The sequence below is a fragment of the Rutilus rutilus genome, assembly GCF_951802725.1.
Source record: "Rutilus rutilus genome assembly, chromosome: 4".
Taxonomy (NCBI): domain Eukaryota; kingdom Metazoa; phylum Chordata; class Actinopteri; order Cypriniformes; family Leuciscidae; genus Rutilus; species Rutilus rutilus.
Window position 1 is genome coordinate 6,245,047 of NC_140212.1, and position 17,906 is coordinate 6,262,952.

General features: G+C 37.8%; 3 protein-coding genes across 4 annotated transcripts; 2 read left to right on the forward strand and 1 right to left on the reverse strand.

Annotated features, from left to right (window-relative positions):
* Positions 1-6,608, forward strand: kitlgb (kit ligand b). Its single transcript, XM_084408281.1, has 8 exons — positions 1-259; positions 459-566; positions 865-921; positions 1,336-1,494; positions 1,577-1,748; positions 5,100-5,200; positions 5,407-5,561; positions 5,663-6,608. Exons 1-8 carry the CDS (start codon positions 236-238, stop codon positions 5,703-5,705), a joined length of 819 nt encoding a protein of 272 aa, XP_084264407.1. The 5' UTR covers positions 1-235; the 3' UTR covers positions 5,706-6,608.
* A 2,286-nt stretch (positions 6,609-8,894) lies between these two features.
* LOC311289511 (CD82 antigen) lies at positions 8,895-14,379 on the reverse strand. Of its 2 annotated transcripts, none has more exons than XM_084407584.1 (9): positions 14,167-14,379; positions 13,895-13,996; positions 13,561-13,639; positions 13,209-13,324; positions 13,025-13,099; positions 12,790-12,891; positions 12,513-12,677; positions 12,325-12,408; positions 8,895-9,785 (listed from the first exon to the last, which is right to left on the reverse strand). In XM_084407584.1, the coding sequence occupies exons 2-9, from the start codon at positions 13,958-13,960 to the stop codon at positions 9,336-9,338; spliced, it is 1,137 nt and encodes a 378-aa protein (XP_084263710.1). In that variant the 5' UTR covers positions 13,961-13,996; positions 14,167-14,379; the 3' UTR covers positions 8,895-9,335. The 2 variants fall into 2 exon arrangements, with proteins under 2 accessions (XP_084263710.1, XP_084263711.1); XM_084407585.1 differs by having other exon boundaries at positions 14,275-14,329.
* A 614-nt stretch (positions 14,380-14,993) lies between these two features.
* Positions 14,994-16,244, forward strand: lsm8 (LSM8 homolog, U6 small nuclear RNA associated). The gene is made up of 4 exons (XM_084408286.1): positions 14,994-15,134; positions 15,618-15,658; positions 15,737-15,864; positions 15,972-16,244. Exons 1-4 carry the CDS (start codon positions 15,104-15,106, stop codon positions 16,060-16,062), a joined length of 291 nt encoding a protein of 96 aa, XP_084264412.1. The 5' UTR covers positions 14,994-15,103; the 3' UTR covers positions 16,063-16,244.
* Positions 16,245-17,906: the final 1,662 nt, after the last annotated feature.

Consider the following 17,906-nt stretch of genomic DNA (forward strand, 5'->3'; position numbering starts at 1 on the left):
CCCCATTCAATTCACAGAAGCGCTTCAGGGCGAAATTACGCACAGGCGTCGCGCGCTCAGCACGCCATGCTCTCCATCGGGACCGTAGGAGAAAGACACGCCACAACCACTGATCCCCATCCCGTCCTGTGATTATCTGCATTCAGATGAGCAGGCGGAAACATGCCTGCATTCCGCTGTAAGGGAAAGCGAAGAAAGTAAGGAGACGTACGGCTGATTTATTTTTAATAATCCCATGTTCCACATGAGGGAGATTAAGGTGAGTACACGCACTTTTGGGGACGCGCACGCGCACCCACCTCACTTTCTATTCAATCGTTGATTACTTTTCATTACTTATTGGGGTTGTCTTGTAAAATTATAATGATTAAAAACACGGCACGTGATCATGTTCAGACTGGAGAGGCGTTATTTACTGTCTCTAACACTGTAACCACATTGAGACTTTTTCCTTACAGATCGGAGAAAGCATTTGTGTATTAGTGTTGCTTTTTTCTGGGCTTGTGACGTGCTCAGGTGTTTTTGGAAGCCCTTTAACTGATGATGTGGCCACGTTGGAAACATTGGTAAGATCTGCAACAGAGTTTTTATTCAGGCTGGTTGGTTTACTGGTCACTCAGACTGGTTTTAGAGGGATTTCTCGTCTGGTCACGCTGAAGGACCAGTAGAAGACCAGCTTAGCCTGCTTGGAGACTTAGATCAACAAACCATCTTAGGCTGCTTTTCCAGCAGGGAAATCAATGACATTTGTACAATTTTTCTACACTAGTCAGGACTTTTTTTCTTCTTCTTCTTCTTCTTCTTCTTTTTTTTTAAATGGTACATTTTATACAGCCAACCAATTTTTGTTTTTCAACCCATCAGAGTGAGAACATTCCCAGTGACTACAGAATACCTATCGACTTCATCACCAAGGATGTGGTTAGTGTGATGCATGATAATATTTGATAATACGGCTGCATCTACAGTGGCCCAAAATCATATTTGGACAATTGAGCTGGGCTTAATGTATGAATTTAATTGCATTAGAGGATTAAATATCACACCACATGGCAAACAAATGATGCAAAGCTTTCCTATTCATAAAAAAAAAAAAACAATTTATTGCTCTGTTTCATCATGTAAACCAAACAAACTTTTTACCTGGAAATGTCTTGAAAATACAATCATGCATGTTTCTTTTAACTTAATAGCCCTTGGTTTGGAACTTTAATATTTCGTGCAAGTGTCCAAATACATTTTGAGGCCATCAGCAGATAAAACATTATGTTTCACGTGGGGACAGAGTTGTTGTGGTTTGTGATGCCTAAACATTTTTCTTTTCTGATATTTAAGGGTGGAGCTTGCTGGCTATATGTAAACCTGTATAAAGTTGAAAGCAGTTTAAGAACATTGGCCCTCAAGTTTGGCAACCTGTCCACCAATAAAGCCAACATCACTATTTTTATAACAATGCTGCAGGGTTTCCGTTTCACTCTGGAGGGAGAGGAACTGGTAATTCTCTCTAATTTACATTGGTGTTCTTTGAAACGTTGTCATGACTGTCGGCTCACTCTGGTTTGTTTGTCTTCACTAGGAGGTGACGATGCAAACATTCGAATGTCACTACAAAAGGGTAAAGTGGCCAACTAGACGTTACTTCAACCATGTTAAAGAGGTTCTTGCAGTGGCCGGGTCCACTCTGGGCGAGTTTCGTCACTGCACACCTCCCCCCTGCCAGACCCCCGCAGACCCTCCTTTCACACCAGGTGAATGCACAGAATATTGTTTTGTTACGTATATGATGCATGAGCAGGCGTAGATGGAATCTGAGGTTTTTGGAGGGGAACTATCTGCAGAATGGATGCAAAGATGATAAAGCAGCGGATATGTAAAATTTCAGATTCTGTGGAAAACTGCTGATGTTTTTCAGGGTTCCAAGGAGGCAGATTCATTCATGAGATTGCTCAAACTTTAGTACATGCATGCAAAATTTGAGCAGGTGAATCAGTAGTCTTGCTGTTTGTAAAGCAGGAGGGTAGCGTTAACCAAGCATGCAGTGGCATTCTCGAGAATTGTGCGAAATTGTGTTTTTCGGAGGGTCCCGTATGAGAATGTCCTTGAGCTTCATAAAGATATTTACTGAGTCTGGTGTGGCGGAACTTGACAGGCCTCTACAAAGCCCAGGCCTGTTTTTAACTTAGACATTTGTCTTGTTCTTTAAAAATGTAAATGTGAAAAATATATCCGTTAAGTATCCTCAATATAATGTTGAGTTTTAGTTGACAGAAAGTGCTAAATTAAATATTAAAACATTTTAATACAATATGAATTCTGTCCTTGTTGTGAGCTCCTGAAATATTGTAATACAGTATTATGAATTATTTATGCTTTTTTTTTAATTCATTGTCTGTGTTTTAGTGCATTGTTGTGGAAAGACCGTATTCACAACATGAATTCTGATTAGCACATAACTTTTATATACGGTTAATCTCATATACAAGATGCGTTTCATTTTAGCAATAATCACTGATTAAATGGATAAATCCAGTTTCTTAAACTCTTGTGATTTCATAAAAAAAAATCATAGAAATATAAAATTTTAAAATGAAAGCATTTATAACAAAATTTCATTCTTTTATTTGTTTACCTCATGTCATGTGACCATCAACTGAGAACTGTGAACATGTGAATGTGTTATTCAATTATTTAAATATTAACTTAAGATCTCAGGGGCTACTTTAAATATTTTGTGTCAAAGGAGTTTGGCTGAAAAAATGAACACCTGACACCCTGAGGTGTTGTGGAATGTGTGTAAAAAATTTCTGACGATTCTGATGTTCATGGGCAATTTCATGGTTAACCGTATCTGCACACACCCAAAATAAAATGAAAAAAATGTATACCATTTTCATGTCAGTTTCTCAACTACCCTCTGAGAGTATTTCAAATTAGGCTACATTTATGCATTTGGCAGACACTTTTATCCCTAAGAAATGTACACTGCGTTGAAGGCGTACATTTTTATCAGTTCAAGTATTTAGAATGCATGATTTTGGCGTTGCTATCGCCATGCTTTTCTTTTTGAGCTCCAGGAAACCACACAAAAATACAACAAAACCATTTATAAAAAAAATAAAAAAAATTATACATTTTAAAATTTTCATTAAAAAAGATACAAAACTGGTTATAATATTCGCATTTCAAAAATGGTTAAAAAAATTGTTGGTAAATACCGGTTTAAAAATAATTTGTTTTTGTTGTAATATGTGAGAAGTATTAATATTAAAGATTTACTGTTTTTCAGAGGTGTCAAGTAACGAAGTACAAATACTTCGTTACCTTACTTAAGTAGAAATTTGGGGTATCTATACTTTACTGGAGTAATTATTTTTCAGACGACTTTTTTACTTCTACTCCTTACATTTTCACGCAATTATCTGTACTTTCTACTCCTTACATTTTAAAAATAGCCTCGTTACTCCTATTTAATTGCGGCTTGTCGTCGTTAAAAAAATTGTTGGTAAATACCGGTTTAAAAATAATTTGTTTTTGTTGTAATATGTGAGAAGTATTAATATTAAAGATTTACTGTTTTTCAGAGGTGTCAAGTAACGAAGTACAAATACTTCGTTACCTTACTTAAGTAGAAATTTGGGGTATCTATACTTTACTGGAGTAATTATTTTTCAGACGACTTTTTTACTTCTACTCCTTACATTTTCACGCAATTATCTGTACTTTCTACTCCTTACATTTTAAAAATAGCCTCGTTACTCCTATTTAATTGCGGCTTGTCGTCGTTAAAAAAATTGTTGGTAAATACCGGTTTAAAAATAATTTGTTTTTGTTGTAATATGTGAGAAGTATTAATATTAAAGATTTACTGTTTTTCAGAGGTGTCAAGTAACGAAGTACAAATACTTCGTTACCTTACTTAAGTAGAAATTTGGGGTATCTATACTTTACTGGAGTAATTATTTTTCAGACGACTTTTTTACTTCTACTCCTTACATTTTCACGCAATTATCTGTACTTTCTACTCCTTACATTTTAAAAATAGCCTCGTTACTCCTATTTAATTGCGGCTTGTCGTCGTTAAAAAAATTGTTGGTAAATACCGGTTTAAAAATAATTTGTTTTTGTTGTAATATGTGAGAAGTATTAATATTAAAGATTTACTGTTTTTCAGAGGTGTCAAGTAACGAAGTACAAATACTTCGTTACCTTACTTAAGTAGAAATTTGGGGTATCTATACTTTACTGGAGTAATTATTTTTCAGACGACTTTTTTACTTCTACTCCTTACATTTTCACGCAATTATCTGTACTTTCTACTCCTTACATTTTAAAAATAGCCTCGTTACTCCTATTTAATTGCGGCTTGTCGTCGTTAAAAAAAAAATTGGCCAATTACACAAACGGTTTAGATCTGAGTCCCGCCTCCTGAATACACATCGCTAAACTGATTGGCGTTGTGTTTTCTTTGTAACTTGTGAGAGGCTGTAGTCACATTTGGTTGTGCAAAGCGCCAAAACAAAAGAGAGAGAGAGAGAGAGAGAGAGCATTAATTGCATTTTTTTTCCTTACATTACTTTTACTTTTATACTTTAAGTAGTTTTGAAACAAGTACTTTTATACTTTTACTTGAGTAAAAAGCTTGAGTTGATACTTCAACTTCTACAGAAGTCTTTTTAAACCCTAGTATCTATACTTCTACCTGAGTAATGAATGTGAATACTTTTGACACCATACATTTTTACCTGAATCCAATTAGGGTCCATTTAAACCGCAACATAAAGATCGAACCCTAAAATTTGAACATATAATACAAGTTTAACTACCATTTACATCAGTAATTTCATTGAGGAGATTAACACTGGCTCACTGATGCTCTTGCGTTTGAATGGAAGCAAATGTCCCAACGTATAGAAAGCCTTTTCAGAAGAATGGAAGACGCTTGGGAGGATAAGCTCCTTATTAATGCCAATGCTTTTGAAATTAAATGCTCAACTTAAAACACAAATGGGTGTAGTGTTCAGATGTCCACATACTTCTTGCTATATAGTGTAGTGTACACGTAAGAACTAAAAAGGGAATTTGCTTTTATGTTCTGGCAGGCCAAAGCAGACAGAAGAACGGTATGAACGGAGCGATTCACGGGCTCCTGGCGGTGCTTATCATCCCCTGCATGGCGCTTCTTGTTCTCTCTGTCAGTATGGTAAGTTAGTACCCTCATTACACAATATATAACCATGTTTACCAGCAGAAGTAGCTTTTCCCTGCGTCACAGTAGTGAGGAAGCCCTGAAGGCGATCAATTACATTTTTGGCATTTTTGCATTGACTTGCTTCGAGAACACCCGTGTTTTGCATGTCTCACTAAGGTCAATTATGAGAGAAAATACACAGTTTTCTCAATCTGCAGGTATTCAGAAGAGGAGGCTGTTGTGCACAAAGAATGAATGAAGTTGCTCTCAGTTTGCCTGAGCCCCACGACGGAGCTGAAGAAAGCAGAACCGAGCCCCAGAGCGGAGCTGCGCGAAGGGATTCTGGTTCCAGCTCCAGCAGTCAACAGGACAGGTAGCAGTCTGTTAGTTGCAACAAGTCTTTGCCTTTTTACCAGTTATAGTAAACAAGACCTAACAAAGCCTATTTTCCATCACCATATGGCATCCTCACAGGGCGTGGCTGGATTCTTTAGGGTGTGCAGACACAGAGGTTTAATCAAAAATGCATGAGGGAAACCAACGGAAACAGCTGTATTTTTGCGGTCGAAATCACCGGATTTATGAAGCGGACAATGAAGGGGATATTGCGGCGGCAGGAGGGGTGCATCAGATGTTTCTAGATTTACTCATCAAGCCGTACCTGCTCACCACAAAAAAACAATAGGCTGAAGAGACAAATCGCAACTTGTGTCGGATGCATTAACCGATCATTGAGAATCCGGGATGCCATCCTAAAAACAGATGTTATGATTTCATCCGGCAGGAAGTGTATCTCTTTGATGGGCTCGTTGGCTGGTCGGCTGCAATGCCCGCGGCAGCTCGTTGGTTTTGAGGAACGCTACAGATCCTGCAGGCCTCTGTGCAGAGGATAAATGGCTTTTTTGTGCCAGCGCCCCATTGCATGAGGACGGTGCTTAATGTTGCACCAGAAAACGTCTCTGGAACAGAGCACGGGCTTGTCTAGAAACACGTTTGATTTAGAGCCTGGACAACAGTGCTAAGATTTTTGGGGTTTTACTACTCATTTATTCGCTGATACTGATGGAGGGGATCTTGAAGCCCTTGATGCGTGTCTGTGAACACTGGATCCTCACAAGATCCGGTTCTTCTGTAGAGGGAGGTATCAGACATCGCACCCTCGTTTCATTCACTTTGGCCATAACATGTCCAAACTCTGTCTCTCTCACACAAACACACTCCAGCTGGAAGAATCCAACGTCTCTGTCCCTCTTGAGAGCCAGGTCATCGGTCCGATTGCGTTGTATTAACTAGTTTTGCCGTGTACACATGCTCACACACTCTGGCAGTGTAACAAGAGCTGATTGTTTTCGAGACAATATGGGGAAACCCAGAGAGCATGAGAAAAGAGCTCACACGATAAAGATGTAACATCAACATGACTCATGTCCCATAATTTAATCTCACTTGCTATAGAATCTCTCGCTCATTCTCTTCCGGTGTCCGTTTTTCTTCTCACTGCTGCTAAATAACATTTATATCATGAGATTAAGGCCTACTAAGTAGATTAGAATCGATTTTTGTGCGATTAGAACAGCATTTAGAATATAATTCTATTTTGTTTTAAAAGGGGTAGTTAATCCAAAATTGAAAATCATTTACTCACCATGGTATCGTATGACTTACTTTCTTCCATTCTTCTGCTTATTTCCATTCAAGAAAAGGTCTAAAGCCAATCAAACCAATTTAACATTTCACAAAAAGACGTTTGTTTGGTTCTGTCTGATAAATATGTTCATTGTTAAGGTGAACTACACCTGTTCTAAGACACCTTTGTGAACTGACTTCATACAACACCAGTTAGTTAAAAGACATTGTAAAATTAAGTGAAATTTGTGCAAAAATTGGGTTCACTTGGTTTGTTGATGCCACTTGTTTTTATATTTTTTATCTAATGCAATTGAATTCATACATTATATGCGACTTTAGAGTCCAAATACATTCTCTAAAGGGATTTTGAAGTGCAATGAGAATTGCGAAAAACCTCTGTAAATATCGACTTAAGTGGGCCATATGTGGAATTCAGAAACCCTTGTTATTAGTGACACCGGTGGGCATTAAGTGAACTGCAGCCAGCAACTTGTGCTTGAATGATTCAACGTGATTCAAGGCCATGATATACTCACAGCAAAGTTCTTTGAAGTTTAGAAGTAAAAATCTGGAAATACCTTTGCAGGAAGCATCCAGGCGCTGTCCACACATTTGTAAATACATATGTGCTGTTCGCTTTCCTGTCAATAACAAACCAAACACACAACAAAAATGACGGCGTGGAGAAAGCGGCAGTTAAGAAAGCATCTGATCATAGCGATGTGGATGTATTAAAATTAAAATTACACTGTTGTGAAAGAATGGCTCTTTCGGCCTTATCCTGAACATTGTATAAGCATTTGTTTCATGTGTCAACGACCGGAAGAGAGGCTCTCGGGAGCGCGCATAAACGCCATCCTTTTGAGTTTCCGGGCAAAAGCATACAGAGTTCTTCACATAAAAATCAGTCTACAGGCTTTCATAGACAACCTAGGAATTCGGTGAAGTTTCAAGCTGTTACAAGCTGTTCAAACATTGGCAATAAATAAGCGATTAATACATTATTAGATTTAGCCCCTTTAAATTTCGGTTTATTGTGCACGAAGCTGCCATTTGGCTCTAGAATATTGTGATGTGGACTACATTTAGTATGTTTTTTTGGTGCTTTTTTATTTTATTTTTGGAGCTTGACAAGCCATTGTTACAATATAAGAGCAGCATGAACATTCTTCAAAACGTCTCATTTTGTGAGGGTGCATAAATGAGAGTTTTTGTTTTTAGATAAACTATTCCTTTAAAATATGACCTAAAACAACCCTTTTATGCTATTTTCGAAGAGTTTTTTCGCGTATCCCAGATAGTCCTGAAAATCCCCCGTTGACTCATTGTGCATCACTCTGTCATTCTTCCACAGCGGAATCAGGTACTGGCAGTGGAAATCTCAAACTCCTCTCCATGTAACTTTCTCTTTTGTCTCCATCAATGCGTGCGCTGTCAACTGTTGTCATAAAGCATGACTGCCAACTCATAACCGCACGAGGTCGATAATGTCAGCCTGGCTATCATCAGCCGCAGACCGACCGTAACAAAGGGCCCTCTCATACGGACAGAAACGCCGCTCTTTATGGTCTATAGTGAGTGTCGTCCATCAAACTTCAGTCAAAGCCCACTCTTGACTCGCCGACTCAGCTTCCGACACACACAGATACATTCACACACTGAACGGCCCCCATGTCATTAACACAAGTCTTGACTCATAAAGCAGGTCTGAGTGTGCAATGATTTACTAAACAACCCCTTGAATCATCTGAATGTCACAGAGGAATCTCCGTGGCACGAAAAGCAAAGGATGACTAATGGTTTATGTGCATTTTAAATACAGTTTGTGTGTTTTTTTGTTCTGTATTGATTAGTAATAATCAAAATAATGTAAATATAGCTGTTAAATATAAAACATGTTTATTTTTTAATTGTATAGTTTAAGTAGAATACAGGTCGATTTTTATTCTTTATTTAAAAAGAGTAACAATTTTTTTATTTTATATATTCATTAATATTTTCGCCATATAACAGTGTTGTAAAATTGAATAATAATATTCTTGCAAGTTATATTGTGTGGATTGTCTCATATTGTATCGGTTATGATTTCAGGTCAGTATTTTTATATAATTACACTTCTACAGTTATCCAATACCTGTAAACTTGTCATGTGGCATTCAAATAAAATGGAAGCTTAAGATAAAATCTTTCAAAAAATGTGTAAATTGTCCATCATCGAACCCAAAACAGACGTGTACAGAAATATGTTGAGTTGCCGTTAAAAAGGTTTTGACCTGAGAGGTCTGGAATGAATTTTTCGAGAAGGCGATGCTGGTTGTCTTTAAAATGACAAACGATACCCCTGGGAACAGGCACAAACCTGAACTTAGTGAAACAAAACAATGGTCTTACGAGAAGGTTTTAAGTGTCTTTGGTCAGACATAGACCGCAGCTTGCTCTTTGTACAGCATGTTATTTTTAAAACAGCAAATTAGCCCATCCCAATCTGATCACGTTACTCCAGAGAAGAAATCTGGCTTTAGTAATCATCATGATTGTAGCTCTGATGGTAGTTCTGGTGATGCATATACCCCTGATCATAACTGCCATTATAGCTGTGTTGGTGTTGCAAATTATGAGGGCTAGTATTGTACATTTGACTGTTGCCCTGTTCGTAAAATACAGGATTGTTATATTGATCATAATTCTCATCCGCATATTTCCTGTGAGGATAGTTGCCTCTGTCCATTTGAGGGTTAGGGGTTTGAATTTCAAACTGGTGATTTTCTGGACTGTACTGCTGGTGTTCAGGCTCCGCTGGAGGACTGTACTGCTGGTGTTCAGGCTCCGCTGGAGGACTGTACTGCTGGTGTTCAGGCTCCGCTGCAGGATTGTCCTCCATGTCGTTCAGCAGATTATTGGAATGCAGTTCCCTCGTCTTGCGCCTGATGCATTTGCAGGTTTGGACGCCAAAGATAAACTGAAGAATCTGAGCATTATGAGACAAAGCAATCCAAATGCATTAGATTTGTGCAATCATTTTTATATTAAAATACTGGTAACTTTACAATAAGGTTCTATTTGTAACTACATAAGTTAACATCCCAGCTAACAACGTTTGGTTCCCAGAACAGATATACTAACGTTCTCTGTTGGTTAGCCAGGAAAGTTTTCTTTTCATAAATAGAATGTTCCCTGTTGGTTTGGAGAACGTTTGTACATTCTCAGGATGTTCGCATTAAGTTCTCGGAACGAAGTTTCTCTAACCTCTTTACTCTGATATCATTTACCCTGCTTTACCTCAGTAATCATCAGCACTGCCACATCCTCTATAGTATAAGTGGCCTGGAAGACGGATGGATGGATGGACATCAAAAATCAGTAGCTTACTTCAAACCATGTCTTGTTTTGATCTATTGTTTAATCATTAGAAATAATCCAAGCACATAAATCATTATATGGAGGATTCAATTAGATTAAATTTGTCCATTAAAATGTAAGATTTCGTAGAGCTTGTATGTACCACAATAACTCAGATTTATATTTAATTACATTATAATACAGTGCTATGCATAAGTTTAGACACCCATGCTAAAGTTGAATAAAAAATCATCTTTTGGAAATTGAACTTAATGCCTTAATTTAAAAAATTAGGAAAAATCCAACCTTTATGGACACCAATTTTCTTTGTGAATGAATAATGTATCGTAAATAAATAAATGTTCTTCCTTAAAATACATGGTGCATAAGTCTGGACACCCCTATGTTAAATTCCCATAGAGGCAGGCAGATTTTTATTTTTAAAGGCCAGTTACTTCATGGATCCAGGATACTATGCATCCTGATAAAGTTCCCTTGGCCTTTGGAATTAAAATAGCCGCACATCATCACATAGCCTTCCCCATACCTAGAGACTGGCATGGAGTACTTTCCATAAGATAATTTCTCAATGCAAATCAAACCAGCTATTAGGCTAACTGAAATAAAACCATGCCAATCTCTAGGTATGGTGAAGGCTATGTGATGATGTGGGGCTATTTTAATAAATAAATGTTCTTCCTTAAAATACAGGGTGCATAAGTCTGGACACCCCTATGTTAAGGAAGAACATTTATTTATTTACGATACATTATTCATTCACAAAGAAAATTGGTGTCCTTAAAGGTTGGATTTTTCCAAATTTTTTTAATTACGGCATTAAGTTCAATTTCCAAAAGATGATTTTTTATTCCTCTTTTCAGTCAACTTTAGCATGGGTGTCTAAACTTACGCATAGCACTGTATGTAGCCTACATGAAAAATTGGAAACAACTATGGGATATCGTCGTGCAGCAGCAAGCATCACAACAGAGAAAGAAACCTCAAAGTTTATCCAGGTAAATGTGTGTAAATATATATGGCCCCATTATTTTGCCTGGGGCATCTAAATCACTAAATCCTCCCCTGCTACTGCTAATACATACACAGATTGATATACACATATTTAGCATGTTCATACCATCGTCTCTGTGTATCTATTACATCCATAAATCCTGTAGCAGATCTAGGCAGGTGGAGCTGGGGGAGGTGGAGGCGTTCAGAGGAGCTTTGATAGCGCTCTGCAGGACTAGCTTACAGCAAACACTGAAGTAAATTCAACAGCAATTCATCGACTGGCCGCTTGAGGCTGGGTGCAGAAGTGAGTCAAATCTGCATCTCCCCCATGGTAAAATACCCAACTTTACAGCAGAAAATAAACACATTTACAGCCTGGTGCAAAAAGTGGCTTTGGTCTATATAGCTTATTTTTCCCTTCATGACAACTGTGAGGGGGGGTGAATTTTTTTATAACTCATCCGTTTACATTATATTAAGCCTTAAAGTTCTGCATAATTAAGGGTGTCCACTTTTGAGTGACAGGTGGATTGCCGCTGCAGTGGTCATCATTAGCCATTTGTCTGCTGTTTGTTAGCCGTCACTGTCATGTTACCTCAGCTAACTGTCTGACTTTAAAAATAAATAAATTCGGGAGTGACGCGCTACCAAGATGGCGACGGTCGGCCACACCCACTTTATGTTTTCCAAAACGGTGTACAGAAACCAAACCTACGGGTGACGTCACGGACACTACGTCCATATTTGTTTACAGTCTATGATAAAGACCAATCAGCCTGCGCCCTCAGTCTAGAGAGTTTCAAGACTGAACTAGATATTTAATACATTAACTAACATTAAACTAATGTGATCTTAAGGTAAAGTGCTACCATAATTTCCGTTTAAAGCAGTTTAAAAATATTCCAGGTTAATTTAAACTCAATCACTAAAAGTGCATTGCATTATGCACTTACCAAGGAGAAATATAAAGTACAACAGTTTTATTTTATCTGTATAAGTCAAAAATGCTTATTTTTTAGCGTGTTACTTACAAGAGAGAAAATACAAGTTATTTATTTTATTTTATTGTATTTTACTTTAGCTGTATAAGTCCAAGATGTCAACTTGTACTTAACCCAGAATACTATTTTAATTGGTTACATGTTGCTCTTTACCTGAATCAAAAGAAGGCCAACCTCCATTCCAAATATTACGGTTATATTCATCTCTAGCCAGTCCCCAAAAACCTTCTCACAGCCCTATCACCAAAAAACAAAACAAAACAAAAAACAGTTTTAGTGTGCAAATTAAAGGAAAAGATTAAGTAAAGGTTGGGATGATGGAAAAAGGCAACATTTGTTACCTTTTCATAGATATCTGAACCCTTTCCAAAGCTGTGTGTTCCATCCAGAATTACAGGGCAAGTACCATTAAAACAGGAACACGGGTAGATGTCAGCCTCTTCCAGGGATTTAATAACTGTGTTATTCCTCCATTCATTTGGGGTCAGTCTACCACAGCATTTTGCCTACAGCAAAGAAAAAATAAAAAAGTACCTCTATCAAATCACCTTGCTGTAGCTGATTGTCAGATAAGACTGTTGCATTCTTGATCAGTAAAAGTGTAAATCATGTACGTACAGCAGTCTGCACACTGTCAAGAAGTTTCCAGGACGTATGGGTTTCATTTCCTCCATACTGCCTAATGATGCCGTCCACATTTTCCCTAAATAATTGCCCAATCTGGTAACATTCAACATATACATTAGGACAGTTTAATCGTTATATATCAAGCAGTTACTTCTTAGCGAATGTCACAAGTGAATTTAAAGTCATCTGTGATTTTCCGTACTGTATTAATAAAGCAAAGACTTGCCTTCTGCCCTTGTATTATTAGCACTAAGGTGATGAAAATCTGACCCAGTATGATGACGATTAAGAAGCACAGATACTGAAAAAAAAACAGAAAAGATAAAATGTTAACAGCAAGCTTTTAAAACAGCGTAAAAGTTATTATCAGTGTCTTTGTGTACTGTGCATGAATGTACAGTCATGCTTACAAATATGATGAAACATCTGCTCTCAAAATAGGCACCAGCACAACCCAGTAAAGACACAATAACCACAACAAGTCCGATGAAAAAGAGCCCTCCAGCCACTAACTTTACGTCCTCTCCTAAGAGAGACCACACGTTTCACTTCATTAACACCACAAAATCAGATATAAGGACAAACGCTCACTCTAAATTGGCTATGGATGGTATAGACTCTTTTTTAAAGAGAGACAACATCTTGCCCTAAAACATTATTATAGGTACTATGGTGCAAATCGCAACAAACATGTATTGTTAAGATAACTCGTATTTTGAGTTGAAACATAATGATAGACTATCACAAACAAAAAAAACTTACCGGAGCTGAGAACACTTACAAAGCTGTCTTTGTCAAACAAAATCCAAGCAGAACACGCAAAAATGCTGATGCCAAGAATCTGTCAAGATTATTGAATTTGTTACTTGTTTGTACATGTCATGCATGAATTTAGATGTTTTATTTGAGTCTATGTCTTTATATACTGCTGGCAGAAAACGAGCACATCACATTATGGGCTGAATGTCAATGTCCACTGTATGATTCATATATCTGATTGCTGTCCAGGAAGCTCTTTGTAACTAATAAACATAAAATGTCTCAAAACATCCTTTCCAATAACATACAGATCTATGGTTCATATATTTAATCTTACCACAAAGAAGGAATTGACAAGCATTAGAAAGAATTTCAGGATCTTAAGTTTGTCGTCTGCTTTCATGTTGCCTGAACAAACCGTTACAGCTTCACATGAAACCTAAGAGGTTGTACGGAAACAGACAACACAAATATAAGTTACAAAAAGACTATATTCCTTGAAGAATAGCGTTCACAAAGAAATTAAAAACAAAATACTGATTAACACATCAAAACTACCTGTCCATTGCTTAAGTGCCACAGGAATTCACTTTCAAAGGTTTGAATTACCTGTATTGCTAAACCAGTTTTCCTTGTTATTTGTCCGATTTGGAATGGTAAAAGTCTAAACTGTCTGACGTTTTTACATTATACATCCATTTTTCTTCTGTGGCTCACCGTTCAAGTAGTCTATGTGTATTTCATACCATCTGGGAACATAATGGTTTCCTGGAGATCCTTGTAAATGCATCTCAGGCTTAAAGTTCACTTCCTCATAACAACATAAATGATTAACTTTAACAATCACTTGTGTTGTGCTTTTGCACCCGCATGTTCCCAGTGTTAGTGTTTTAATGAGGGGGTTTGACAGTGTTCAGAATGTGAAACAATTATCTTATTTCCTTTTGCTATATTGTGCAATGGTTTATTTAGTTTTTTGTAAAAAGGTAGCAAGAAGAAGGTAGCTTGAAAGGTAGCTAACTGTGGCTTTTGGACATGGAACCATTGTCATGACTATTTTGGATATATAGGGTAGGCTAACTAGTTTGGACTTGTATCCTGATTATAATAAAATAATATTTGAACTACCTTGGAATTCCAAGTAAATAGCATTAGTATGATAATCATTTAATAGGAATCAAAGTAGCGTCTGCAACACTTTTGTGTTGTTAATGCCATCGTCAACATCATCATCATCATCAGTACTTCCATCGGCCCCCACTGTGACATTTTCAACAATTCGCCTTTTCAACAAGAACCGATTCTAATCTCAAAAGTTGTAGACCCTACTTGAAGAAACCTATAGCCTGCGCCATCTGCTGGACTACATAAATGAACAGATGTTCTATTGCTCCTACTCGACTAGTACTGCCTGTAGCTGAGCTTGATAGGTCATCGGCTACTCAAGTCTCTCCGTTTTCATTTCCGGCTCAGGTCGCAGCTGAACGAATGTGTTTCGTTGTAGTTTTGCTCGAGCCCAGGTGGATCTAAACACGCACCAACAGAGATGTCTACCGCTCTCGAGAGTTACATTAACCGTATCCTTTGAAGCATTTCATGATAAGCTCATCGACAGTGTTGTAGCTCAATGAATGTGGGCATTTTGTTGTTTTAATGACAATGTTTATGTTTCAATGGACGCGAGATGTGGCGCGCGAGCAAGCGATTTAGCATGTAATGAAGCCATCATCGCGTTTTAGTGTGCATTTACTACATAACAGTACTGTATTACAGTGTATATGCATAATGCATGGATAAATTGTGTCTGGTTATGTGTTTGTACAATATACTAGCATGCATGTAATATGTCTGATGATATGTTTAATTAATAGAAATATGCTATTTAAGCATGCATAATATGCTATTTGACTCTGTTCGTTCTGTGTACTACATTATATACGTTAATTTAATATTTAAATGTGAACTGCCTAAGTAGTAGTAGTGTGTGTGTGTGTGTGTTAGAGATATGTGATGTGTAGCTTCACTGCTGTCTTTATAAGCCTGAACTCACATATTTCAAGGGACGGTTGCCATCGTCACATCAGATGGCAGGATGATTGTGGTGAGTTTTTCTCAATAATCATTGTCTGTGTGCATTAATAAAGGAGCCTGCTTATGACATTTATTGTCTTGATCTTAGGGGACGCTAAAGGGTTTCGATCAGACAATCAACCTCATCCTGGATGAAAGCCACGAGCGGGTGTTCAGCTCTTCCCAGGGAGTGGAGCAGGTGGTTCTGGGACTGTATATTGTCAGAGGGGATAATGTGTAAGTATTATGCTCCTAGTATTTCTCATTCTTGTTTACATAGTGCAAGACTTCATTGGATTTTTGAAGCCATAAAAGTAACAGACTTGTATGTTTATTTGTTTAAGGGCTGTAATTGGTGAAATCGATGAAGAAACAGATTCTGCGCTGGATCTTGGAAACATAAGAGCAGAACCGCTGAACTCTGTGGTGCACTGATGCCTCCCAAAACAAGGACAGAAACATCCACATTTAGACGAAACTCCCCATCTCTTACCCTAGGAAATCTGCAGGCATCGAAAATCAGCTATATTATTTGCCATTTTTAATCTTGAAGAAAATAGACTGAGTGCATATCCTTTTTTACGTGTGTTGAAATAAAAAAAGAAAAGTGGAAATTATTTGATTTAAACATTTCTTTATTTCTGATGGAGGGAAAAAAAAACAAGGTGATGAAGACTGATGTAAGTATCCGATTCCTGTCAAAATTTTAACTTTAGCAAGACTGTCATAAATATAAACTGTATATATGAATCTCTCAAAGAAATATCCAGGTCATATTTCACACCAAAGTCATAAAGAAAGTGAAGCAAATTTTGGGGGTCAAAATGTTTTTATTTATATAAAGATAGTGACACTACCTTTATATATCTATCTATCTATATATATATCAGATTTCGAAAACCAGCTATTCAAGCATGTAGAGAATCTGCACATTACATCAGGGGTTCACACTATGCTGTCATGTTGGACATGATTTGTATCACTATGGCAGCAAAGAACACCTTACCATCAATACAACCTCATTTTATTACAAAGAAAAAGATAATCACTATTAGTGGGTTTGATTAAATACACAGAGAACAACATAAATGAAGCACCAGGGTTCTGCTTTATGGGTGTTTTGAAGTGCACATTAAAGGAGAACTCTGGTCAATTTTAACATTGAGCTCATTTTTTTGTACATTTGGAGTGCTGTCAGTACAGAGAACAACGACAAAAATCGGTGTTTCCTACACCGTGTTATCCGCTTTTTAAAATTTGCACCCTGTTGACTTCAATGGGGCAAGTTTTAAACCTGCTTTTAGCCTCTTAAAGGTGAACTAAGTAACTTTTTTACCTTAACTGAACAGCTTCGGAGTCATTGGAATGGTTATAATACTTATTTCGGGTTGAATGGTGGTCGTTTCGCACCCCCCTGGTGCCCGTGAGCGGAAAATTCGCACTTGCAACTTTGAGCCGGCGGGCCGCCGGCCGCCGCGGCAGGAAGTATCGCGTGATATCAGGTCTCGCGATGTAAACAATTGCTTTACGGCCAAAAGAAATCTGCTCAAATACTGTCATTATTGCGCTCCCTCACGCTGTCCGAACCCGAAGGAAGAAGACGTTTTAAAGAATGTCCCATCTGCTTTGATGTCGTTGATCTACTAGCCTCTGGTGTCTGAGAATCACCAAAGAGTTTTTACAACAGTGTTGTCAAATATCTATTCCGAAGCTGTGGGGGGAGCTCTTGAGAGAAACCTGCGAGCAAAAAGCGAGAATACAGCGAAGAAATCCCGAAGCTACTGAGTGCTGCTTTAACATCCTTGATGTGTCATTACAAGTGCACAGGTCATGTGAGTGATTCCTTTGGAGTGAACGCGGGTGAATCTGACTGCAGTAGATGGCATTTATTGAGCCAGCGCACGTCTGTATTTACATCCTGTTTTCGGTCGAAGTCCACAGTAGTCGATTGTCGAGTTCACGCGCGTGATCATAGGTACTAAACCTATGCGCGTGAACTCGACAATCGACTACTGTGGACTTCGACCGAAAACAGGATGTAAATACAGGTATGTGCGCTGGCTGAATAAACATCATTTTTTATTAATATCTTTCACATCTACTGCAGTCAGATTCACCCGCGTTCACTCAGAAGGAATCACTCACATGACCTGTGCACTTGTAATGACACATCAAGGATGTTAAGAGGCTAAAAGCAGGTTTAAAACTTGCCCCATTGAAGTCAACAGGGTGCAAATTTTAAAAAGAGGATAACACGGTGTAGGCAACACCGATTTTTG